The sequence below is a fragment of the Erpetoichthys calabaricus genome, chromosome 6, assembly GCF_900747795.2.
Source record: "Erpetoichthys calabaricus chromosome 6, fErpCal1.3, whole genome shotgun sequence".
In the NCBI taxonomy this organism is placed as follows: domain Eukaryota; kingdom Metazoa; phylum Chordata; class Cladistia; order Polypteriformes; family Polypteridae; genus Erpetoichthys; species Erpetoichthys calabaricus.
This window is the reverse complement of record NC_041399.2, coordinates 34,051,568-34,077,353: the sequence shown is the minus strand read 5'-3', so window position 1 is coordinate 34,077,353 and position 25,786 is coordinate 34,051,568. Positions and strand designations below refer to the sequence as shown.

The 25,786-nt window shown below is 39.7% G+C and overlaps 1 protein-coding gene across 1 annotated transcript in view; it reads left to right on the top strand.

Moving 5' to 3' along the window:
- The window catches only part of LOC127528466 (coiled-coil domain-containing protein 178-like), a 357,301-nt gene that overhangs the window by 36,247 nt on the left and 295,268 nt on the right, over nucleotides 1-25,786 (top strand). The window contains exons 7-8 of the mRNA XM_051929352.1: nucleotides 12,822-12,935; nucleotides 15,003-15,148. Of these exons, the coding sequence (XP_051785312.1) occupies nucleotides 12,822-12,935; nucleotides 15,003-15,148 (260 nt within the window). The remainder of the gene's footprint in view (nucleotides 1-12,821; nucleotides 12,936-15,002; nucleotides 15,149-25,786) is intronic.

The following is a 25,786-nucleotide window of genomic DNA, read 5'->3' as shown; positions in this document are numbered from 1 at the left end:
TGGATTTTTTATGTACTGCTGAAACCTGGATTTTACCGGGCGAGACGCTCTCACTCACTGAAGTTTTGCCCCCGGGATGTTCCTTTATCAACACGCCGAGAGCGCTGCGCTGCGGCGGGGGCTTATTGACCTTATTTAAATCTGATTTTATCTGCAAACGCCCTTCCCTTCCGCTTTCATTTTCCCCTTTAACTTTTGAGCTCAGTATGTTTGAACTTGTCTGTTCTCCACCGCTGCTGTGCACACTCATCTATCGCCCCCCAAAATATAATAAGGACTTTTTAGACGAATTTGCAGCTTTTTTGGCTGATATTACCTGCAGATATGATCGCTTCCTTTGTTTGGGTGATTTTAATATCCATGTTTGCTGTCCCGTTAAACCTCTAGCAAAGGACTTTCTGGACATTATTGACTCCTTTGGTCTTTCTCAACTAGTAAATGGACCAACACATGGACAAGCTCACACACTGGACCTGGTTCTTTCTCGCGGTCTCAGAATCAGTGACTTGGACATTCTGCCTCCCAGTTTTTCTGATCACTCGCCTGTTCTGTTTAATTTGGATTTAGTCTCTGCTGAGCATGGTAAATCCACCACTACCCGTCCCTTCCGTGTCATTTCCCCTTCCACTGCAGAAGATTTTGCAGCTGCTTTTTCATCAATCTCTACATCATGTGAATCCACGGATGCTGATGTTTTATTGCAAACCTTCTATACTTCCTGCTGTTCTGTGATGGATGTTGTAGCCCCACTCAAACAGAGACAATCCAAAGTCAAGCATGACCCATGGCTAAATGAACAAACTCGCTCCATCAGGCAAAACTGTAGGCGGCTAGAACGTAAATGGAGGAAAGATGGTCTCACTGTTACCTTTGACTGCATGAGAGACATGTGGTCTCAATACCAGAGAGCAGTCAGAGGTGCAAGGAACCGTTTTTTTACTGACATCATCTCAAACAATTCTGGCAATCAACGTGTCTTATACAAAACACTGAATGCTGTCCTCTCTCCAGCTGCAACTGTTTTCTCTTCTCCCTCCAATGCTCTTTGCAATCAGATCCTTACGTTTTTTCTGGATAAGGTCACGAACATTAGATCCCAGATCTCCATTTCTTCTTCTGGCTCTGTTGATTTAGCCGTTCCTGTACATGGCTCCCTCACCAGCTTTGAACCCATTTCGCTCCCCCATCTGGAAAAAATCGTCGCCTCAATGAAGCCTTCGGGCTCTCCGGACGATGTGGTGCCGTCCAGACTGCTGAAAGATGTCTTTCCTGTGATTCGATATGATGTCTTAAAGATCATAACTAGTAGTCTATCTTCGGCTACAGTTCCTCGTGCTTTCAAACACACAGTTGTACATCCAATCGTGAAAAAACCTGATCTTGACCCTGCCATCTTCTCCAATCTTCGTCCAATTTCCAAACTACCTTTCCTGTCAAAATTACTCGAAAAAGTAGTTTATGAGCAATTAATTCATCACCTACAGGACCATCAGGTAATGGACCTTTTTCAGTCAGGCTTTAGGCCCCAACACAGCACAGAAACCGCGCATTTACGTGTCCTAAATGATGTCCTTTTGGCATTGGACTCAGGACTCTACGTGATTATGGTTCTTCTTGATTTATCTGCTGCCTTCGACACAATCGACCACGACATCATGATCTCCCGACTCGAATCCTGGGCTGGTGTATCTGGCTTAGCCCTTGACTGGTTCAGATCATATTTCTGCAACAGGACTCTTAGAGTCATGCTAGATGATTTTTCATCTGAATCAGTCCCACTCCCATGTGGTGTTCCCCAGGGTTCCATTTTGGGACCACTATTTTTTTCAATTTACATCCTGCCTTTAGGTGCAATATTTAGAAAACATGCAATCTCGTATCACCTATATGCTGATGACTGCCAAATTTATTTCTCCCTCAAGTCAACTGACTCCACTAAACCTCTTCTCGACTGCTTATCTGACATTAAGGACTGGCTGGCTGTAAACTTCCTTCACCTGAACGATTCAAAAACCGAGGTCATTGTTTTTAGTCCTGACCGCAAACAGACCCTACCCCTTGGCCTCGACTTTCTTCCCATTCCAGTAACTTCGTCTGTTTCCAATCTTGGAATCAAAATGGATATGGTGCTGAAAATGGATGCTCAAGTCAACAGCACAGTAAAATCCTGCTTTTTCCATGCTCAGGTGAATTGCCAAACTCAAACCAATTCTGCCTTACCACCTCCTGGAATCAGTAATCCATGCATTCATTACGTCCCGGCTCGACTATTCTGATTCCTGCCTATATGGTATTAGTAAAGCCACTCTTTCTAGACTCCAATTGGTTCAAAATGCGGCTGCAAGGCTTTTAACTGGAAGCAGCAGAAGCCAACACATTACACCGATTTTAAAAACCCTACACTGGCTGCCGGTTAGCTTCAGAATTGATTTTAAGATACTCCTCTTAACCTATACGGCACTAAATGGTCTAGCCCCTGCCTACTTGAGTGTCTCGCTCCATCGTCACAATCCCCCTCGTGTTCTTAGATCCGCAGATCAGCTGCTCCTAACCGTTCCCAAGGCACATTTTAAAGTTCGTGGTGAAAGGGCTTTTTCCGTCTGTGCACCCAGGCTCTGGAACTCCTTACCTTTAGTGGTTAGGCAAGCCGCTTCAGTCGCCACATTCAAATCACACCTAAAAACGCACTTCTTCACATTGGCTTTTAATTCTTAACCTGTCTTATTTTCACTTGCTTTTTGCTATTTCTCTGTTTTATTGGGTCCCCTGACCTGTTTTTAGTGTCTCTGTTTTAATTCTCTCTTAATGTTTGTTTTTAATATTTTGCTTTTAGTCTTGCTTGTTTTAACTGTACAGCGCTTCGGTCAGTTGTAATGCTGTGTTTTTAAGCACTTAACAAATAAAAATGGTATGGTAAATGGTATGTAACGCCACATAAAGGTTGATATCATGGCCAATAGTTTGTCCAAGATTCTGGATTTTCAGAACATACTACTTTATGGTGTTACTAAAAGATTTCTCAGGGCTTTTAGACTTTCTGCATGTACATTTTGACTTTGACCCCGAGTTACTTTTCTGATTTCTCATTTTCCAGCAATTCTGACCCTTGTTTTGTCCTTTAGACAATGTTTGTCCTCTCAATGGCAAAACAATGTAGTTATTTATTTACTTTTGTCTTCTTAATTCTGATTCCTTAATTTTTTGATATTATGTATATTTGCTTTTTTTAATTTTTGCCCTTTTTTTGGATTTTCAAACTTTGCAATTTTTCTTTTTTGAAATTTTCTATGTTGCATCCATATTTTGCTTTGAAAATGATTTTTTTACTCTTTTTTTAATTTTTTTTAAGCAAGTACTTGTTTATTTGCAATAGGAGCTGGGGAAAGTTTAATAAGCAACTGGATATTTTTCATATTGATTTTTAGATTTCACTTTATGGTTATGTTGTTAGGTTTGATTGTTTTCTTTTGTTTTTTTTTTTTTTTACCCTGTTTGTTTTTTGACTATTCCTTGTCTTCCCCTTAAAGGTATATCTATTTCTCAGTCTTCCTTTCAGTGTGTAAGTGTCCATTGGCTCAAAACTTGAACATACTACATGTTGTGTTTAGCAGCACACAAGCTGGCAAAAGGGGAGGGTGCCCAAAAACTAAGCAAACCACAACCTCACTCGTCTGCCCCATAACAGGTCTTCTCCCAGGTATACATTCCCCAAGCCCAAAATGGGAAATTGGCTATGAAAGTGCAAAAATATTTTTACATCTCCAAAATATACAAACACGTCCTTCAAAGGAGGAAATGATACAAATCTCTGCCTATTGGGACAACACAAAACAAAGTTCATTTATATTTAAAGAACTAGGGGGCTTCACCCCCCTGCTCGCCCACCCCTTCCCCCCTCTCCCTCCGGCTGCACTATGCACCAACCACTTCCCATCTCTGCAGCTCGCGTTGTGAGGAAAGGGGCTGAACGCACACCAAGGAGACGTGATCGCTCCTCTGATACCCCCTCTTAAACGGTGATACAATGGAAATCATAGTTTTTTTTTTACCTCCTCTTTGCCCGATCAGCTGCTACCTTGCTGCTGCCGTGCTGCGTGATCTGCATCTCACGTGGCACACTTCTGTCGTATCACCTATGTCCATATATTCGATCTCTTTTCGCTTTTACCTTTTCATCAATATCACATTGAATTTTGATTCCGTGTTTGGAATTACATCGTGACACCATAATGTATAACTGCCAGTGAATGAATATTGTTTCTTTCTCTCTACAAGAAATGTGTCTGACATAACCACGCAGGACTTTTCCAAATACAGTGGAACCTTGGGTCACGAACGTCTTGGAACACGTACAAATTGGGTTATGACCAAAAAGTTTGCCATACTTTTGCTTCTGTTCACGACCATACACTCGGGTGACGAACAAGCCAGTTTCCCTTCCGGTTTGTACATGCCAATGATTTCCGCACGTGTTCTCTCCCCGTACAGTACATTGTTCTCGGTCAGACATGCATCGCGCAGAGGGACTTTACCTCAAAACTGTAATCTCCTCTCCACCCAGTTCCTCCTCACTTCCTTCATGCCAGAACTCGACTCATGCCAGGTTAGTTTTCTTGGTTGTTTATGATTAGTTTTTGTATAAATTACGGATTTTTGAAATGTTCATTTTTTCCCTGTGCTTAAAACTCATTAAAAAAAAGTGTTTACAGCGAGCAGTTCGTAAGGCTGTAGCGTGAACTCTTGCAATGTTAGTTTTCTCTGTTCAAGGTTTTCTCAGTGTTATTCAATGTTTTTACATTTAGTTTACTATTACACGGTGCATTCTATGGTATAATTAACTATTTTTGCGCTTAAAAATCTTTAAAAAAAATATATTTACATACAGTTCGTACGGTACGGAACGGATTAATTGTATTTACATACAATCCCCAACTTCCTCATACAATACCACAGCTCCTCTCGAGGCACCCTTTCATATGCTTTCTCCAGGTCCACAAAGACGCAATGCAACTCCTTCTGGCCTTATCTAAACTTCTCCATCAATATCCTCAGAGCAAACATTGCAAATGTGGTGCTTTTTCTTGGCATGAAACCATACTGCTGCTCACTAATCATCACCTCACTTCTTAACCTAGCTTCCACTACTCTTTCCCATAACTTCATGCTGTGGCTCATCAATTTTATTCCCCTGTAGTTACTACAGCCCTGCACATCCCCCTTATTCTTAAATATCGGCACCAGTACACTTCTTCTCCACTCCTCAGGCATCCTCTCACTTTCCAAGATTCCATAAACAATGTGGTTAAAAACTCCACTGCCATCACTCCCAAACACTTCCTTGCTTCCATGGGTATGTCATCTGGACCAACGGCCTTTCCATTTTTCATCCTCTTCATAGCTGTCCTTACTTCCTCCTTGCTAATCCTTGCACTTCCTGATTCACTATCTCCACATCATCCAACCTCTTCTGTCTTTCTCATTCTCTTCATTCATCAGCCTCTCAAAGTACTGTTTCCATCTACTCAACACACTCTCCTCACTTGTGAGTATGTTTCCATCTTTATCCTTTATCACCTTAACCTGCTGCACATTTTTCCCAGCTCGGTCCCTCTGTCTAGCCAATTGGTTCAGGTCCTTTTCTCCCTCCTTAGTGTCCAACCTCTCATACAACTCATCATACTCCTTTTCTTTAGCCTTCACCACCTCTCTCTTCACCTTGTGCCTTATCTTCTTGTACTCTTGTCTACATTCTGCATCTCTCTGACTATCCCACTTCTTCTTTGCCAACCTCTTCCTCTGTATACTCTCCTGTATTTCCTCATTCCACCACTAGGATTCCTTTTCCTCCTTCCTCTTTCCAGATGTCACGCCAAGCACCCTTCTTGCTGTCACCCTTACTACATCTGCTGTAGTTTCCCAGCTGTCTGGTAACTCTTCACTGCCACCCAGTGCCTGTCTCACCTCCTCCCTAAACTCAAAATTGCTCTCTTCCTTTTTCAACTTCCACCATTTGATCCTTGGCTCTGGCTTCACTCTCTTCCTCTGCTTGATCTCCAACGTCATCCTACAGACCACCATCCTATGCTGCTTAACTACACATTCCCCTGCCACCACTTTGCAGTCTTCAATCTCCTTCAGATCAACTCCTCTGCATAGGATGTAGTCTACCTGTGTGCATCTTCCTCCACTCTTGTACATCACCCTGTGTTCCTCCCTTCTCTTAAAATACGTATTCACCACAGCCATGTCCATCCTTTTGTCAAAATCCAGTATCCTCTGACCTTCTTCATTCCTCTTCTTGACACCATACCTACCCATCACCTCCCCCTCTCCACTGTTCCCTTCACCAACATGCCCATTGAAATCCGCTCCAATCACCACTTTCAGTCCCTTGGGTACACTGTTCATCACTTCATCCAACTCACTCCAAAAATCTTCTTTCTCACCCATTGCACACCCAACTTGCGGTGCATATGCACTAACAACCTTCATCATCACGCCTCCAATTTCCAGCTTCATAATCATTACTCTGCCTGACACTCTTTTCACCTCCAAAACACTCTTGACATACTGTTCCTTCAGGATAACTCCTACCCCATTTTTCCTCCCATCCACACCATGGTAGAACAATTTGAATCCACCTCCAATCCACCTGGCCTTACTCCCCCATTTAGTCTCTTGCATGCACAATATATCAACATTCCTTCTCTCCATCATATCTGCTAACTTTCTCCCCTTACCAGTCATACTGCCAACATTCACAGTTCCTACCCTCAGTTCCACTCTCTTTACTTTCCTCCTCCCCTCCTGCCTCCGGACACGTCTCCCCCCTCCTCTTCTCCTTTATCTTCTTCGGCCAACAGTAGCCCAATTTCCGCCAGCACCCTGTTGACTAACAGTACTGGTGGCGGTCGTTGTTAACCCAGAGCTCGACCGATCCAGTATGGAAATTTGTATTGTTGTCCGTATATTGATTTGGCAAAATTTTACACCGGATGCCCTTCCTGACGTAACCCTCCCCATTTATCTGGGCTTGGGACCGGCACGAAGAAACACACTGGTTTGTGCATCCCCTGTGGCTGGGTTTATTTTTCTGCTGTATATAAATTTTATAATTTGTCAAATTCTGGAAAATAATCTCACCAGATTTCATGCTGAGCCCTAAAAGTTAACTTGATTGCATTTGGAAATAAATCACATTTTAAGTAAGGCATAAAGTAGATGCTAGAACAACTCTCAAATTAATCAAAAGTAGATTAGCCTTGCAAAGCAAAAAGAATATAAATGTTGGGTAGTTTTTTATGTGCAAATTCAGCAGCTACCACAGATATGCTGTCATATGAGTTAATCCTCCAGCAAAGTAGAGTTTGTTTTTCACATTTCACAATGCTTGTTTGAAATACACATTAGTTAATGTAATATACAGTACTGTACATCTAATTATTGAAATAGATAACAGATTGACCTCCCACAGTTCTTTGCTCTTTTTCAGTTTACTGTATACTTATTGACACAAACACATTTTTGTGTTTGTGCTATTCTCAGTGTCAGATTAGTTTAGGAGAACGTCCTATGAATGATGAATGTTGAGCTAAGTAAAATGTGTCCATCATTGAACAGTTTAAGCCTTAGGACTTTAAGGAGCTTCAGTCTGTTACTGCTTTTGTCAGTTTCTGTGCAATGATTACACGTTTTCTATGGGTTCTTCTCCTACCTTTATGTATTTGGTTTTTTAGCTCTTGTAACATGGCTTTGTATGTAAATTTGGGTGAAAGTGAGAAAAGCTGATATCACACTACTCCTGGTAGATGGACATGTCAGACTTCTCAAGTGCTGTCACTGATCTCATCATTAGACCATGTCAGTTTACACATTTAGTGAATGTGTGTTGACTATTCAGCACAGTTCTTCTTGTCACTTTTTCTGACAGCCAATAGTATCCTGCCTGACGGAGCCGGTGCAGTACAAAGTGTTAACAGGTACAATGAGTTCTACCAAAATATTGTCAAATTTCGCCAAAATTTCAAAGAGCTTCTTTTTTGTTTGTGAGGTCTAAAACAACCCTGTTCCTTATTCCATATCACTAGATTATATGAATTACCAGTAACACTTGACTTGACCATTTCTAGTTCTCATCCTCTTTCTCTGTATGTTTAGCATTTGTTTGCTCAGAGGTTGATGCGCTTGCTGCTTCCTGAGCAGCTCTTCTTTTCTCCACCCTAGTTGCCTGCTTCTTCTCTTCTTTCGTTGGCATCATTTCACGTTAAAACTGATTAAGTCGGTGTTTGTTTTGCAATTACTTAGTACGTTTTTTCTAATTTTTCACTTAAGCTGGCACTTAAGTCTTCAATCTGCCTGAAGAAAGACTTAAGATTTGAAGAGGTAGGGGAAGTGACGGCGAAGGTGGTAAGGATGAGAATGGCGCCTGTATGCATGCACCGCGCGGCTACCCTGCTGGCCGCTGCTGAGGGTTGATTCTACAATGAAATAAAATAAAAATAAAAAGAATAGCTTTGGAAGTCAATCAACACCCCGAAATCGGATAGTAGACGTCACGTAGTATATGTGTACCAAATTTCAGGTCATTAGGTCAAACGGTTTGCAAGCTACAGGTGATTTAAAATCCTGGACAGACAAACAAACCGCCACGGTAGCATATTATATATCAAGACTAGCTATCTCCTGCGGCTTCGCCCGCGTATTAGTGAAAAAGGACAGTGAGGAGGGCCCCGCCCAGCTCTCTACTCCTGACGTCACTCTTCCCCCAACCCTCGGCCCTCAGCCTCTGTCTTGGATTAGAGCGAATATATCGCTCCTGCAAGCGAACTATGATTCTTAGCGCAATGAGAGAAGTCGCAAAATCAACTGGAATGTTCAAGCAAATTATAGAAAAAAAAAAGATCTAAATCCATTAAGTAGTTCTCTCATTCACTAACTAAGCGGACTTAAGGTTATGCCCCGAGGCAGACGCGTGAGTGAGGGGGGCCCTGCCCCCCTCCCCACAGCCCAATGAGTCTCTCTCAGATTTGCGTTAATAAATCGGTATTGCAAGTGAATTATGATACTTAACGTGATGAGAAAGTCGCAAATCAATGGAATGTTCAAGTAAATTATAGAAAAAAAACATTTCGTTAAGTAGTTTTCTCATGAAAAGTGGACAGACATACAAATGGGTCTAAAAAACTATAAGAAATTTCGAGCTTGGACAACGAAATGTTTAAACCCGTTTCTTAGTGAGAACCTATGGACCAAGGGTAACCTAAATTCAAAATTTCAAGTCCCAAGTCCTCATGGTTCAGGAGATTTCGTGATGAATGAGTCAGTTTTTTTGGCTTTTATATATATATATATATATATATATATATATATATATATATATATATATATATATATATATATAGATTCTTCCATATGAGCATTAATTTGGTTGTCAGCTCTCATGTCCACAAGCCTGCCCCTAATAAACCTGCTTGATTTTGTGGGAGTGAGTCATGGATTAATTGGAGTGAGTTGTTGGGTATGTCACATTGTGTGATTGGCTTCACAGTAGCGCTCTGCCAACTGCCTCTGACTCGCTGAGGTTATGTAAAATAAAAAAAAAACTGAAAATCGCTAGATAAGTCACCAAATGTGACATGGTCTTAATTGTGTCACGCATTGGCCTTATTTCCTGCCCATGGGTGAAGCCTACATTGAATGAGACGCCATAAAATCAGTTACACATATCCATGTCACTGAAATGAAAGAAAATGTTTTCATAAAATGGAGGAGTGGTACATTCAAAGTACTCTTTGAATATGTTTTTATTTCAATGAAAGTTTACAAAAAATAACAAGAAACTGACTTACAACACATGCAGTACTTTTGTGCCTGAGGGTATAATTAGTCATGTGTCTGCTTTGATTATTACATGACTGTTGAATATGGAGTGTCTACAAGGACAGCTGATGGAAATCCACCACAGTGCAGCCTAACAGCTTGATGGCTGCTTATCAAAGCAAAGAATCTGCACTCCGTTTAGAGGAGTGATTTTAATGTACAATTGAGACTGGTGCAACCTCAACAACAGGGACTGACATTTTTCCTCTGACTTCAAAAAAGACAAAATGAGAACTTTTATAAATGAGCAAACACCATTATGTCCATTTGCCTCATTTGGTTAATTAATAGCTAAGTTGTCTTAATAACTCATCCATTTAGTTCTGAAGAGGTGACTGAGTATCTACCTCACAAACCTTTACTGGGCAGTATGTTGTAGCCACTCAGTAAAGAAGCGCCTCATATTTGTTTTCTTGAATGCACTTGTTTTTAATTTTCCTTACCTTGTGGGAAGCATCTTTATCTATAAGTATTTATCAGTTTTTGATTATTACTATAGGCATTCCATTTTTTTGGCACTGAAATTGCCCTGATTATTCTTTCCTTGTGTGAATGCGTGTTTAAATAAGTTATGCTAGAAACATTCAAATCGTCAGTCCACTCAAGATCTAAATTCCAGCTGTAATAGTTTTTGAGTACCAGACAGTCAAGGCTTAGAGGATGCCTAAGCTGTCATTCTTCAACTTCTTCTTCCTAAAACGTAATTGGTTTCTGCAATTCACTTCATGCTCAGCAGATGCTGCTGCTGTTTTTTTACTTTCTGCCATGTCACTGTCTGAATCAGTTTCCCTATACAGTTTGCAGTAGAAAAGACGCAAACCCTCATAACTTCACAGAGGTTGCTGTCAGCCAAATTGTTTTCCTCACCAGCATGTATCATGTCGTAAGCTTTTGATTAAGAGCAAGGTCAAGGTTTTAGCCCCAGTAGTTTGCGAGTAATCGAGTGACAGACAGACATAATCCCAAGCATTCTGTATATACTGTATAAGTCCTAAAAAAGTGTTTTAAAAGGACATCATAGCTGTCATGGAAAAGTATTTGTCCCCATCAGATTGTCTGAGTTATTATGTACAGTCAATCCTCAACATTTGCACATTTAAATTTCACAGCTGTTTTTTGTAACCTCTTTTTTACATTCATGCTAGGAAGTTCACACATTCACAGGGTGCTTATGCACTGTTAAGAAAAAAACGAGAAGCACAATTCACGCAAGTTTGCGGAGTGGCTAGTATCCTGCTGGATGCATCACTGGTTCCCACTACCGTTGGAAAGTAAATAGTTCACCGTGCATTTGTTGCATATTTTTATTATTTTGTTTAAAGTATCAAGTTTTGTGTTGCAATCATGCCCTCAAAGCATAGTGCAAGTCCTTCAAGCACTAAGCCCAAGTGTGCAAAGTCAGTGATGTGGCTTAGTGAGAAACTAAAGGTGTTAGATAATGTCAGCTGCCACTGTCGGTTGTGAGTTTGACGTTAATGAATCGACTAGGTGGCTAGAGCTTTCGAGGCTGTTGATCTCATTATTGATTGCAGTCTCATGGTTAAACCTCAAAAATGTCAACTCATCTCCAATATGCTCACATACAATATGGCAAGATCTTTAAGGATCTGAAGTGGTACACAAAGCAAATGTTGATGACGCATTGTTTCAGGTCGGTTTGTCCTTCAAATTCTCCAGTGCCAGCTGTGAAGGAAAGAGTGTTGGTGGTGATGTTGACACGTCACCAGTGTCTGCATCTTTCACTGGTTACCGTATTAAGAAAAGTGCATATTATCACATATAATGTTTTGTTATAAAGAATTCTATGTAGAAAAGTGTATTTTGAGCAACCTCTAGTGAAAGATTACAGTTTGGTGGTTGAGGGAACCTAACACCCTATTTCCCATGGGTTCAATACATTTACGTTTGTGTTTTTGACTTTTTGTGTTATTTCCTAGGGACATAATCCCCACGCAAGGTAAAGATTGACTGTATTTTTTAATTTGGTTTTTCATGATGAAACAAGCAGTTTTTGGATGAAAAAATATTATAATCCCACTAGTAAATTCTAATTAAAGGGACAATTTGGGTTCACATTTGAATACTCTGGTTGACAAAATTGGCTAACAATGCATCCTACTATTAGAATGAAAGTATTATTGCATGGGTCCTGCAGAGACGTCACATAATGATTAAAAAAAAAACAAAACTCAAAACCATCTATAAAAATATAAAGAAGACTTTAGGTTTGGAAAGACTATAAAGTTCAAGGGATAGATAAAACTACAGTTAGAGTCATACTGTCAAAATAAAATAAATACAGTCTGGGGTGGGCAGGAGATTTTCCAGGAACTCATAAAGAACCCTTAAACAACATTAAGGGATTTTCCTTAGTATTGTTAGTATTGTTAACTCTACTATTATAAAGAATCTAAATTAAAATTAGGATTCATAGCAGAGTAGCAAGATCAGAACTGCTGATGGATAATAAGATCGTCAGTGATGACCTCAGATCTGAATAATCATCAAGATTTCTGGTCTAAAGATCTATCAACAGTAATGCTCTAACTTTTAAAAACAGAACGGTCTTGCATACATGGGCCATGTTACTTCTAATAAAACTGACTGACAAATATATACTGACAAACCTAAAACCGAAATTGTTCAGCACATTTTACCACAAAAGTATTTTCTGAGTTACTAACAGATTATACTGTACATAAAAGTTTGTGAGCTCAATTTTTTTTTGCACTGATTTCTTGTAATACATATTCAATGAATCTTTCCCTGATATTATTAGTACAGTTTGTTTCTTTTATTGGTGATTGTTGAATTAAAAGTATTTGAATCAAATATTATTCATTATATAATGTTGTATTATGAGGTAAACATTTCTACTTTTTTGTTTCCTTTATACTGCAATAAACAAGCCCAACTCTATTGTGTTTATATTTCTGTTTTAGAAAAGTACCCTTTTGAAGAATGCTATTCAAGAACTTTTGAAAAAGCATCAATCCACTGAAGAGTTTCTTGGTGAAAAAAAGAAAAAACTACAAAGTGCAATGAAGGAATTGGAGGTGATGTGTTGAATGTTAAGTTATTTAAATGTTACCCCTCTTTATATTTCTTTCTTTCTGTCAGTTTCCTTCTTTTCTGTGCTAGTTCTCTTTTTTTTAAATATAGATCTAGAAAGATACAGTAAAATACTAAAACTTGCAGAGAAATTCCTGGTCAAGATGTTGTGTTTGTGCAGTGCTGCATTGTATTATGAATTCCTACATGTTCTTACCTTTATACCTTTGCACTTGCTTCCCTTCCCTTTTAAGTGTATATATATGTATATCATCCATCCATTTTCCAACCCGCTGAATCCGAACATAGGGTCACGGGGGTCTGCTGGAGCCAATCCCAGCCAACACAGGGCACAAGGCAGGGACCAATCCCGGGCAGGGTGCCAACCCACCGCAGATATATGTATATATATATATATATACAGCGCCTACATTACTGACCTTCTCCATCACTGTGCTCCTGTTCACCCACTAAGGTCTTCTGATTCTGGCAATCTTGTTGTGCCTCACACTAACCTATACTCTGTGGGTGACAGGGCCTTCAGCTGTATAGCGCCCAGACTTTAAAATGACCTCCTAAAAATGAATTAGATCAGCTGACTCCAGTCATTCTTTTAAAAAACAACTTAAAACTCATCTATTTAGCAAGGTTTTTAACTTAACCTAACATTCTTCCCCTTCGTTCAGGTAACCTCCCTGCCAAATGCTCAGGATAATTTGTGTGTGTGTGTTATATCACAAATTATGTGATTTGTTCAGGCATTTCTTTTAGTATTGAATTTAGGATTATACTCTGGTTTATTCTTTCTTTTATTCTATTTAATGCTTTTGTATATCTTGTGTTTATTTGTTAATTGTTCTATGCAGAAACTATCATTTTGTTTTAAGTGTCTTGGGCAAGGGAAAGGTGCTATATAAATAAAATGTTATTATTATTATTATCATTAACAATGTTGCAGAAATAGGCCTCTGCTGAAAGATCCCCAAACATATGTTATAAAGTGGCATTCAGTGCTTGTGAAATTTTACTGTGGAAAGAAAAACAGAATGACCAAGTGAGCATCTTTATTCCTGGTGGTACATGTATGCCAATACTGTGATCTTAAATCATATAAAATTGACCTCAAAAAAGCGTCAGACCACCACCCTCCTCCATTTACTGTAGTCACTGCATTCCATTTTTTCTTACAATCAGCAGTCTATTCTAATTCTGGATTCAACTTCCTTATAAACAGATTATTTGGCATGAAAAAATTCTGATTTCAACATCTCAGAATTCTCATACCCGCCAGGTTGTCTCTGAAGTGCGGAGGACGGCCGCATAAGTCCGTTGTAAATCTGTGTTATACACACAGCCTGAAACTCACGTGTTACTGTTGAGAAGTTCACGATATGTATAGTGGGTTACAAGCGCACCCTGCCAGTTTAATGAAGCTGAAAGGATTGTTTACCTTGGCAGAGAAAGGAAGACCAACATAATAATTAATGTAATAATATCTTCATTGCCTTATGATAGCAGAATAAATGTAAACAATAGCTGTTATAAAATATTTAAATGTTAACTCTAAAATATGCAGGTTTTGAGAAATGGATAGCTTTTATAATGAACTAATGATTAAGAATTCTACTTTCTTAAGTGACCTTCTGTGCAAATTTCTTCTTAATTATCTGTAGCTGCTGCTTAAGTAAGAACTGTTCTGACATTAGTAAATAGTGGGCAGTAGTAATTGTGATTAGCTGCTTTTTGCACTGCTGCACAGTAGATGGCATCTTCTTGTTAATGATATATCAAGTGCATAATGCTGAAGATGCAGCAAAGGAAGAGGGGAGCCTTCAGTTTATCACATCTTAAACAGCACTAGCATGTCGTTATGGCACTTTTCTGTTCATGTATAAATTACTAATGCAGCGCAGCATTATGCACATATTTTGAATATATAAATATATGTATGTTTTGCTTTTAACAAAGTTGACATTTTTGTATAGTACTGTTTTACATATTTCTGTATAGAGGGCCATTTATATGCTTTAACTATAGAATGGCTAATAATTTATATGTTTCTTCTGAAATAGGAAAAACACAACAAGGTGGCTAAGGAGCTAAATGTTATATTGGAAAGAATTAAAGATTTAAAACAAAAGACAAAAGACTACCAAGATTCTGCAAAGGCAATGGAAAAGCTTGAAAAAAACATGCAGGATTCCATTCCAGTTTTACAGTAAGATGTTTTCAGATTAATATGATTTTTAATGTATTGCATGGCTTGGGTGGCAATGAAAATTCTGATCTTAATAGGAATGAGAAAGAAAAAGCTGCCCGGGTTGTATGGGGTACTGGAGAATTCAGTAAACAGCAGTGTTTTTGTTACTGGGTAGCACCACTCCAATAAAAAGTAGATTGGGACAGGATGACAAAAAGCCCTTGTCCGCTTACTGGCCAGTAGCACTCATTAGAGGTGGGAGCACCAGACATTGTAGGCCTATCATGCAAACATTTTATAGACTTCCGTATTACCCGTCCAGAATATAAATGAATACTTGTGAATTTTCTTTCAAATTATAAGGAAGATACAAAGGTTATAGCTTATCCATTGTTCATGCGGTTTTTGGACCCTAAACTGCAGAACTCATTAGGGCCTTGTTTTGCCATGGAAGGGACTTAGGGTGACCCTATTCTCACTTTCAGACACTTTATTCAATAGACCTAATGTTATAAATGTTCTTTTTTTTGTACAGTTGTATAGGGATTCTTTAATCTTTTTGCAAGTGCAGACTTTTTTCTTTTTGACTCCAAAAGCAATAAATCTACATCAGTAACACAGGACACAGTATACAATATACCAGGCAGTGTGTGCCCAGCGGTATACGTGGGACAAACACACATACAGGAACATCACAACGTTGTCAGAAGGAAGGACCCACAATCTCTGATATACGCACATGCAAGTTCAACTGGACACACGTTTAACTGGGACATGGTGCAAGTACAATACAATACAGTTTATTTTTATATAGCCCCAAATGACACTAGAAGTGCCGCAATGGGCTTTAATAGCCCCCCATCCTTGACTCTCTAAGAAGTCAAGGAAAAACTCCCAAGTAAAATTCAGGGCAAATACTAAAAGTGCCAGATAGCTGGTTAGATCATGGCTCACAAGTGAAAAGACATTTGGACATGAGCCCAGCATATGGGGGCTTAAAAAGAAGGACACCTAAATAATTAAAAAAACTTTATGACCAACACCCTCCAAACCCCACCTTATTGATCCACACTCCACTTGCACCTCCTCTCCCTCATTTACTATATATCATTTGGTAGATTATTTATCCAGTGTAGTTTGTAGTAATGTCAGGAAGAAATTTTAATCTCAAGTTTTCTTGCAGAACAGAGAGAGATTTTATGATTTAAAAACACCAAATGGTGACCAGTGCTGTACAACTACGAACTATGTGAACAACATCTATGGGTTTAAAAAGAAAAAGAAAAAAAATCAAATTCCATGGCTGTATTCATCCTTCCCTCCATTCTGACCAGTCTCACTGTCCATGCCACTGAGAAGCACCCTATAACTTGATACTGCTACCAACATACTTCACCCTATACAGTGATCCCTCGCTATATCGCGCTTCGCCTTTCGCGGCTTCACTCCATCGCGGATTTTATATGTAAGCATATTTAAATATATATCGCGGATTTTTTGCTGGTTCGCGGATTTCTGCGGACAATGGGTCTTTTAATTTCTGGTACATGCTTCCTCAGTTGGTTTGCCCAGTTGATTTCATACAAGGGACGCTATTGGCAGATGGCTGAGAAGCTAGATTGCTTACTTTTCTCTCTCTCTTGCGCTGACTATCTGTGATCCTGACGTATGGGGATTGAGCAGGGGGGCTGTTCGCACACCTAGACGATAAGGACGCTCGTCTAAAAATGCTGAAAGATTATCTTCACGTTGCTATCTTTTGTGCAGCTGCTTCCTGAAACGACATGCTGCACGGTGCTTCGCATACTTAAAAGCTCGAAGGGCACGTATTGATTGTTCACAGAAAAACAAACTCTGTCTCTCTCTCTATCTCTCTCTCTCTCTCTCTCTCTCCCTGCTCCTGACGGAGGGGGTGTGAGCTGCCGCCTTCAACAGCTTTGTGCTGCGGTGCTTCACATACTTAAAAGCCAAACAGCCTTATTGATTTGTTTGCTAGAGATTGTTTTCTCTATCTATGTGACATTCTGTGCTCCTGATACGCACTCCTTTGAAGAGGAAGATATGTTTGCATTCTTTTAATTGTGAGACAGAACTGTCATCTCTGTCTTGTCATGGAGCACAGTTTAAACTTTTGAAAAAGAGACAAATGTTTGTTTGCAGTGTTTGAATAACGTTCCTGTCTCTCTACAAACTCCTGTGTTTCTGCGCAAATCTGTGACCCAAGCATGACAATATAAAAATAACCATATAAACATATGGTTTCTACTTCGCGGATTTTCTTATTTCGCGGGTGGCTCTGGAACGCAACCCCCGCGATGGAGGAGAGATTACTGTACTTCACTCTACAGGTGATGAGCAGTGCCTGGTCTTCACCAGACATAATGCTTGGAGTTCTGCCCAAACAGTTCCATTTTTGTCTAATCAGTCCAAAGTATTTTCCCTCATACTCTTAAATGCTGATTTGCAAAGTTTTACTCAAGAGTCGCTTCCAGCTAGCCACTCGACCATAAACGTCTGATGGATGGAATGCTGCTGAGATAGCCATCCTTCGGACAGGTTCTTCCCTCTCAGCAGAGGACTTCTTCTGCTCTGTTAGAGTGACCGTTTGGTTCTTGGTCACCTCCCTACGTAAGGTCCTTCTTGCTTGGTTACTCAGTTTGCCTAGAAAGCCAACCCAGGGAGTGCAGGTGGTTTCAGTCTTCTTTCATTTCACAATTACTGAGACCACTGTGCTCCAGGGGACAACCAAAGCTTTAGAAATCACTTTCTGTGCTTCCTCTGAACTATTCCTCACCACAATTTGATCATGGAGGTCTACAGAGAGCTCCTTGGACTTCATGACTTGGTTTTTGTGCTGACGTGCAGTGGGAATTGTGGGACTTCATATACAGAGGTGTGTGCCTTTCTAAACGAGGTCCAATTAATTCAATTCTAGACACATCACAGGGAAAATTAAAAGAAACAGGGAGCACCTGACCACAATTCGCAGTGACACAGAAATGGGACTGAACACTAATATGAATATACTGAAGATTTCAGTTTCTGATTATTAGTAAATCTGCAAAAACTTTTTGAAAACATGTTTTCACTTTGCCATTATGGGGTTATTGAGTGTAGATTGATGGGCAAAAATTCCACATGTCAGTCATTTCCCTACCCGCTATATATCCTAACATAGGGTCACGGGGTTCTGCTGGAACCAACACAGGGTGCAAGGCAGGAACAAATCCCCGGGCAGGGCGCCAGCCCACCGCAGGGCACACACACCAAGTGACAATTTCAGATCACCAATACACCTAACCTGCATGTCTTTGGACTGTGGGAGGAAACCGGAGCACCCGGAGGAAATCCACGCAGACACGGGGAGAACATGCAAACTCCACACAGGGAGGACCTGGGAAGCGAACGCGGGTCTCCTTACTGCGAGGCAGCAGCACTACCACTGCGCCACCCAATTCCACATGTATCCATTTAAATGTAAAATTACAACACAATAAAGTGTGCATAAAGTGGTCTGAAGCGCTCTGAATACTTTGTGAATTCATTGTATATATCATACATAAACACCAAATAATAATTAAAGAAAACAATACTATCAAAAAAATCCTTGAAAAAGTATAACTGCAAAATTGAATATGCAAAGTACTAGAAAAATACATTTAAGTCAGAGAATAAACCCTTGCTGAAACATACAAATTAGGTTATTAGGATATCCTTGTGGAAAGAACCGTATAAAATAAAAATGTATTGGCAGATTGTCAAGAAAGCCGTCAACCATTACATCGTCAATCGTCGATCTTGAGTGCAAATTAGAACAGATACACCTAGCGACTGTAACAGTGAATATGCGTTCAGCGTACTTGGAGAGCATATGTATCATTATCACATTGTGTTCTTATACTAAGAACATCGGCTGCAAGCTATTTTTGTAGAAGTGGCTGCCTTCTGTGTCTGCACAGATCTGCATGAGAAAACTGGAAGCAAATCGATGCGGTTAGATGATCATTGTTTAAATATGCACTTGAACACGTCCAGTTCTCTTCACAAATGGGTTATTTTGTATATAGTTGTCATTTAAGATGATAATTAGAAAAGGCTATTTAAAAGTTCTTCTCGGGTCAGTTGTCACGTTAACTCTGTCAGTAATGTACTGCTCTAGTATTATCATGTACATTATTTAAAATGGTGCTGGAGGTAAGGCAAGATTAAGTTGGAAACAGAAAGGATTGATTCAATATTTTAAGGTCCGATCTTGGCCTAGGTCATTTATTTCTTTAGCCGATATTTCTAAGCATGCTGATGGAAAATTTGAACATTGTAGTTGTTTTTTGTTTTTGTATCACAGATGCACAGTCAGCTTGCTCAGAGTCCGCTGGTGAGACAGCTGTTACTTTACAGTCCTGTTAGCCCCAAAGCTATGATTTTGATTGTTCGTCTCTAGACACCTGGACTGCTTTGCTCCTTACTTTATTGTGGTAGTAGCTGCTGTTTTCTTGTGGATGGGAGATGAGAAGAGCAGATCTATCCGCAGACACTGAACCTGACAAATCTTCATACCATTTGGTTATTTGACCATCAAGAACTCATGTAACTGTTACGTTTTACTAGGAGCAATTTTGCAAAACAGAATGGCTGTACTTTAAGATGCCTTCGAGGCATAAACACACTACACAGCTTTCCAAAAAATGTACCCTTTATCTCAGTGAAATGGTTAGTAAGTGCTAAACTTTATCAAAAATATTAGGGAAACAGCAATACATATGCAGTTAGCATTAAGTTATAAACAAAAGCAAGATTTGCAGGTGGAATATTTAACATTAGTTATTTGTACAACAAAAATCTACATATACAGATTAACAAGGTTCAACAAACATTACGCCATGCATCCTTTAAATCCGGTCCATGTTCACTTCACAGAGCCATACGCCTAAGTATTTATTTATTTAATTAATTATTAAGATAATTTGCAGTCACCATAGTCACACACTTTTTTTTTTTCTCTGTAACACTTTGAATTGCACCCTGCTATCCTTCTGTCATAGTTCCTTCACTGACTCATGCTTTTTCTTCTTGTTTTTATAGCATTTTACTTTACATATTTATATTTTTTATTTTTAAAAGGTTCATCCTTATTTTTGTTTACTTCCAGCTGTTGCCATTTTTTTTATTGCAGTAGCTATTTCACATCTGTGGTGGCCACGGAGAGTGGTCCTGGCAGTTGCACAAATGATGTTATCGGAACAACTGTATAAAGATCATCTCAACCAAACTGTAATTAGTTTTACAGACCCCAATTAAGAACTTTTTTCTTTCATTAATTTTTTCAAAAGAGTTCTTGGTGACTGACTTTTGCCTTAACTTTTTGACTATGGTTTCTGGGTTACGTTTTGGGCTTGCTGATCTTCCTATTACTCCTTTGCTTATGATTTCTTGTTTTATGTCTCTGCTGACGGTTATTCCTTTAATTCTGGTTCCATTACAGTGTCAATTCTACCACCTGCAGCCTTCATTTGCCAAATAACAATGTCATGTTCTTTATAGGGAATTTATCAATTGCCAAATCACACAACACACTACTATAGACACATTGATTTTGGTTATAATCTATCTATACATATAAAAGTCAATGTATATGTGTGTTTGTATGTGTATTCCAGCATCACTTCCGAACGGCTGGAGCGATTCTCATGAAACTTGGTACACGTTTCTCATTGGGCGACTAAAAATACTGTAGAGTGAAATCAATCCTAAACCCACCCCCTTTAGTGTAAGGTGTGGGGGGGGGAATGTTTGGGTAAGTGATCTTGCGGTCTTGTATACATGTTATTATCGGAGCGACCACCAGAGGGCGAACTGGAGGTGACTGCCAGCATTCTTTATGTTTGATCCCCACCACGCTCTTGTTGCTTTTGAAATTAAATAGAGTTGGCCAGTTCTGCGTGTCACTTGGAGGATAACATACATACAAGACCTCAAGACACGCACATTAGTGAGTCTTCATTGTTTGTTAATTTATTTTTATTTTTAAAGTTGTGTTTTTTTTAATTATATTTTTCTCAGACAATTAAAAAAACAAGAACACTTTATTTTCCTCCTTGGCAACGGCAGGAATTTCAGCTAGTACATGATATAATATGTATTTGATACGTCTTTGCCAATCATTGTTATAATTAACAAGAGAATCATTGTGTTGCTGAATAAGACCACTAGGATAACTTCTGTTTGTATAGTTTTTTGGGGCTGAATACATTTTTCTTTATTCTGTTCTAGTTTTTTATTTTGGTTTCGAAATATGGGGGATCTAAAGATGCTTTCAGTTTTTATGAATAGCTTATGTTTTCTATTATTTTTTTATTTTAGCATTTTGTTTTGGAATTCCCACAACAATGACATTTTGTATATTTCTACAGACTTTTTGGATGTAGATCCCCGTTTCTAGGCTGTCCCCGCCGGAAGTTGCATGATGTTGCATCACTGGCACAACACTGTTTAACCTGTGCCTTGCTAGTCTCATTGTCTATGATCCATCTCAGACTCTGCTTTCTGAAGAGTCTCTTGTTTACGACTATCGCATCCTGTTTTCTGACTCTGACTTAGGTTTAGCACTTTGGCTTTGTCAGGCATTAGTACTGAACTAGGGGGCTCCGTCCCCTGCTCGCTTCGCTCGCCAGCCCCTGGCGTTGGGGCATGACAAAGAGTGAGATGTATGAATTAGATATAGAATAGTGTGCAGGTGTGGATGATGCATATAGAAAGCCAAAAATACAGTGTTTGGCACAGAGTAATGTTTTATTGGAAGATTTCTTTGTACACAACATTAGTAGTAAAGATGGTGTCTTGTCCTTGAATGAGTCTTCCTTGGCATGGAGCATTTATAACTTTAACTTTAACGTCAGATGAACGTCGAACACGTGAGAAGGCAACATAAAGTTGTCCATGTCCAAAAACGGGCTCAGAGAGGTAGATGCCAACCTTGTCCATGGTTTGTCCTTGTGATTTGTTGATGGTCATGGCAAATGCAGGTTTAATGGGGAACTGTCGGCGTTTCAATGTAAAAGGTAATTCTAGGTCAGAACTTGTAAGGTCAATTCTAGGAATGAGAACAGTATTGTTAGAATGCGATCCTGTAAGAACTGTTGCTTGAATAACATTGTGTGTCATGGTGTTGACGACTAAACGTGTGCCATTGCATAAACCCTGTTTAGTGTTAAGGTTTCTTAATAGCATGATTATTGTTCCGTTTTTAAGGCTAAGATTGTGTTGTGTTAATCCGTCCGGGTTAATAGTGTTCAAATATTCTAAGGGGAAATTCAGATGTTCATTGTCGTCATCAGAGTCAACTTTGTCAGAGCTTAGAAAGAGCCGTGCCTCTCCAGGAAGTAATGAAATGACCTGGTTATTAATGTGATCAACATTAATATTTTTTGGACATAATATAGTGCGTTGTGTTAAAAGGGGCATTTGGTCTAATGAGACCGCTGTTCCAAATATCTCCGTAAGTAAGTCGTCGCAGATGAAGGGTTGAGGAATTGTAATAATATCTGGGTGAAGTCCATCTGTATTGGTGAGTGTACAATGTTCTAGTTGTAATAACCAATTGTTATATTCGGGATCTGGAAATCGCATGTTTTGTACCAAGTGTATCTTTAGAAAGCGAAGCCAATTGTTCGCGTAACATTTTTTGTTCCACGGTTTTAGAAGCGCGCCGAGGTGAATTTTTTTGTTTGATGCGGGTTCGTGTTTGTGGTCCCGTTACTCGAGCCGTCTAGTTTTGTATCCGTGATCGTGAATTGATGACTTGTTTGATCTTTATCGTGAGGAATATGGATAAGTAATAAGTAGGATCGAACTCACTGTTAATATGCGGACTGTTCGTTTCTTCGTATTATCACCAATCAGGTCTCGCGCCTGTATATGTATTGTAGTTCGGTCTTGTGTTGTTTATATGACGTCGTCGCGTATTTTAAGGTGGACTGAATAATAGCTGAGCGCATGGTATGTGGAGCAATAGGTAAGCACTGTCTAAAATCTACTCCTAATAAAAGTACCTTTACTCCAAAGGGAATATTATTATTCATCAACGCAATGCCAATTGTCCGCGTATTTTAAGGTGGACTGAACAATAGCTGAGCGCATTGTAAGTGGAGTAATAGTTAAGCACTGTCTAAAATCTCCTCCTAATAAAAGTACCTTTCCCGCAAAGGGAATATTCTTATTCATCAACGTTTGTAGAAGTTTATCAATGGTGTTGAGTAAGTGACTGGATGCCATTGTACATTCATCTATAATTAATAGTGTGGCAAGACGGATGTCACGTGCATTGTTACTGTGAATTGTCATAGTGGATACCGATGTTTCTGTGATTAGGACCGGTATTTGGAATAAGGAGTGACATGTGTTTTTGGAGCCGAGACATTTTTTCTTCCGCGGTTTCAGAATCGCTTTGTGGGTGCCGACGTGATTTGTGCATATTTGCGTTCTTGATTTGTTTCAGGGTGCACTGTTCCAATGCGATGTAATATTTGTCCACATACGCAAAAGCAGTATGGGTCATTGCCTTTTGGTGACATGATATTTACTCCGGTAGATGCAAAATCAAATGAACTATTGTAGGACGTAATGCAGATGCGCCGCCGTGTATTTTGTTGTTTCATGCGGGTTCGTGTGTTTGTTCCCGTTATCCGAGCCAAATCGTTTTGTACCCGTGAGACGTGTATTCATGACTTGTTTGTTCCTCAGTATGCGAAATATGGATAAGTAATAAGGAGGATCGCACTCACTGTTAATATGGAGCCTTTTCTGCAGTTGAACAGTTAATAGTGCTTTATTGTAAGGAGATCCACCTATGCTGCCTAGTGTGAAGGTGTTGAGATGACGTATGTTTAATATGGACGGTTCCTTTAGAAATAGGGCTTTGGGTGTCACTTCTTATTGATGTTAGTGTGTTTGTGGGTCTGATTCGTCGTTGTTGTGAACGTTTCGTGTGCCATGTCTCGTCTCTAATGGGCCTGGCGTGGCGGTCACGGCTTCTTTTTTTTGTTTCGTTAGGAGCTTATTAAATCCTCCTGTTTGTGTGGGTCCCGTTTCGTGTGCAATGGGATTCGTGCGGCGCCGTGTGCTTTTTTGGCGTCTGAGTGGGGGGAGGGGGGGGGATTGGTGGTGCGCGAGCGTCTTCTTTCTTTTTGTGTGCCAGGTGCTTGTTGAATCCTCCTCTTTGTGTGTGTCCCGTCCGTTGCTTGTAGGGTGGGTGGGGTGGTTTTGGGTTCTTTTTTTTTGTGTGCCAGGGGCTTGTTGAATCATCCTCTTTGTGTGTGTCCCGTCCGGTGCCTGTAGGGGGGGGGGGGGGGGCTTGGCTTGCAGGTGGGCGCGAGCGGCTTCTTTTTTTTTTGTGTGCTAGTTTCGTGTGCAAGGTTTCGTGCGGCGCTGTGCGTCGCCTGCGTTTGACTCCTTTTTTCTGTGCTGACTCCTTTTTTCTGTGGTCGCGGGGCCTCATTTCTTTGACTCCTTTTTTCTGTGCTCACTCCTTTTTTCTGTGGTCGCGTCCGCCTCTCGCGGAGCCTCATTTCTTGGGGCGCCTGCGCAGTACGTCTTTTTGCGGCTACGGCCCATGGCCGGATGTCCCTGCGTCCATCCGGTTTAGCATTCTCGGTTAGTAATATGGATTCCTGTTTTTGACCGTCTCTTTGTTTCTTGACTCTTGCCTTTATCTCCCGATCCTTCTCTTCCTCTGTTCTCTTCACTAGAGCAGTACAGTGACATGGTTTACGTTGTTCTAGCTTGGGTTTGATTTCTCGACCTTCAATTTCTGATTACTTTGCTAACCAGCGCAGGCTGCACTTTGCCAAAGGAAAAATGTCTTCTTTTAATGTGATGCAACATCATCTGGTGCTCTATGGTGATCCTAAAAAGCAAGCAAGAGAAATTTGAAACAGTTGGTACTCAATAAATAGAAGAAGCAACAGTAAGTTCTGTACAGAAAAGGAAGGTGCAAACACAACATAAAGCAGAAATGCTGATGGCATGAAAGAATTCACAATGATTTTTGAATGGAAGTTTGAAAACTATTAGAATGCAGAAACTGAAAAAGTACGAGTAGTTTTAACTTTTGTTATACAGAGCATGTGCAAGGACAATGAGAATGTAAGCGTATTATGTAGCTGTTAGTGACTTATATGAAAAATGTCACTAATGTTTGTTACAGCAAGCTCTCAGTGCAGAACGGCATCAGTTCCAGATTTGGTTTCTGCCCTATTGATACCATTGTGGTAGAACAAGGAAAAATCATATAAAATAAAATGCAATTAGTTAATAATTTATAAAGATTAGAATCATTTTTGTATCATTTTCTCTGTTTCCCAAAACACTTTTATTCTTAATCTTCCTTGTGAAACAATTAGTAGCTTTTATCAGTAGAGAAACTTAAAGAAAACAACAGCACAAATACATTTAATTATTTAAGCACCAATTGCTGTAACTACTTCATTACAATAAGCAGCTACTGTAAAATTAAGAGAGACGCTGATAGTGAGAATTTGTTATGATTTATTTTCTTTTCATAATTATTTTTATTATTTAAATTTTGAGTACCCATTTACAAATGTTTTGTATGCTTGGGTATGCCTTCTCCACCTGCTGCAGCTGCAACTACAACTTACC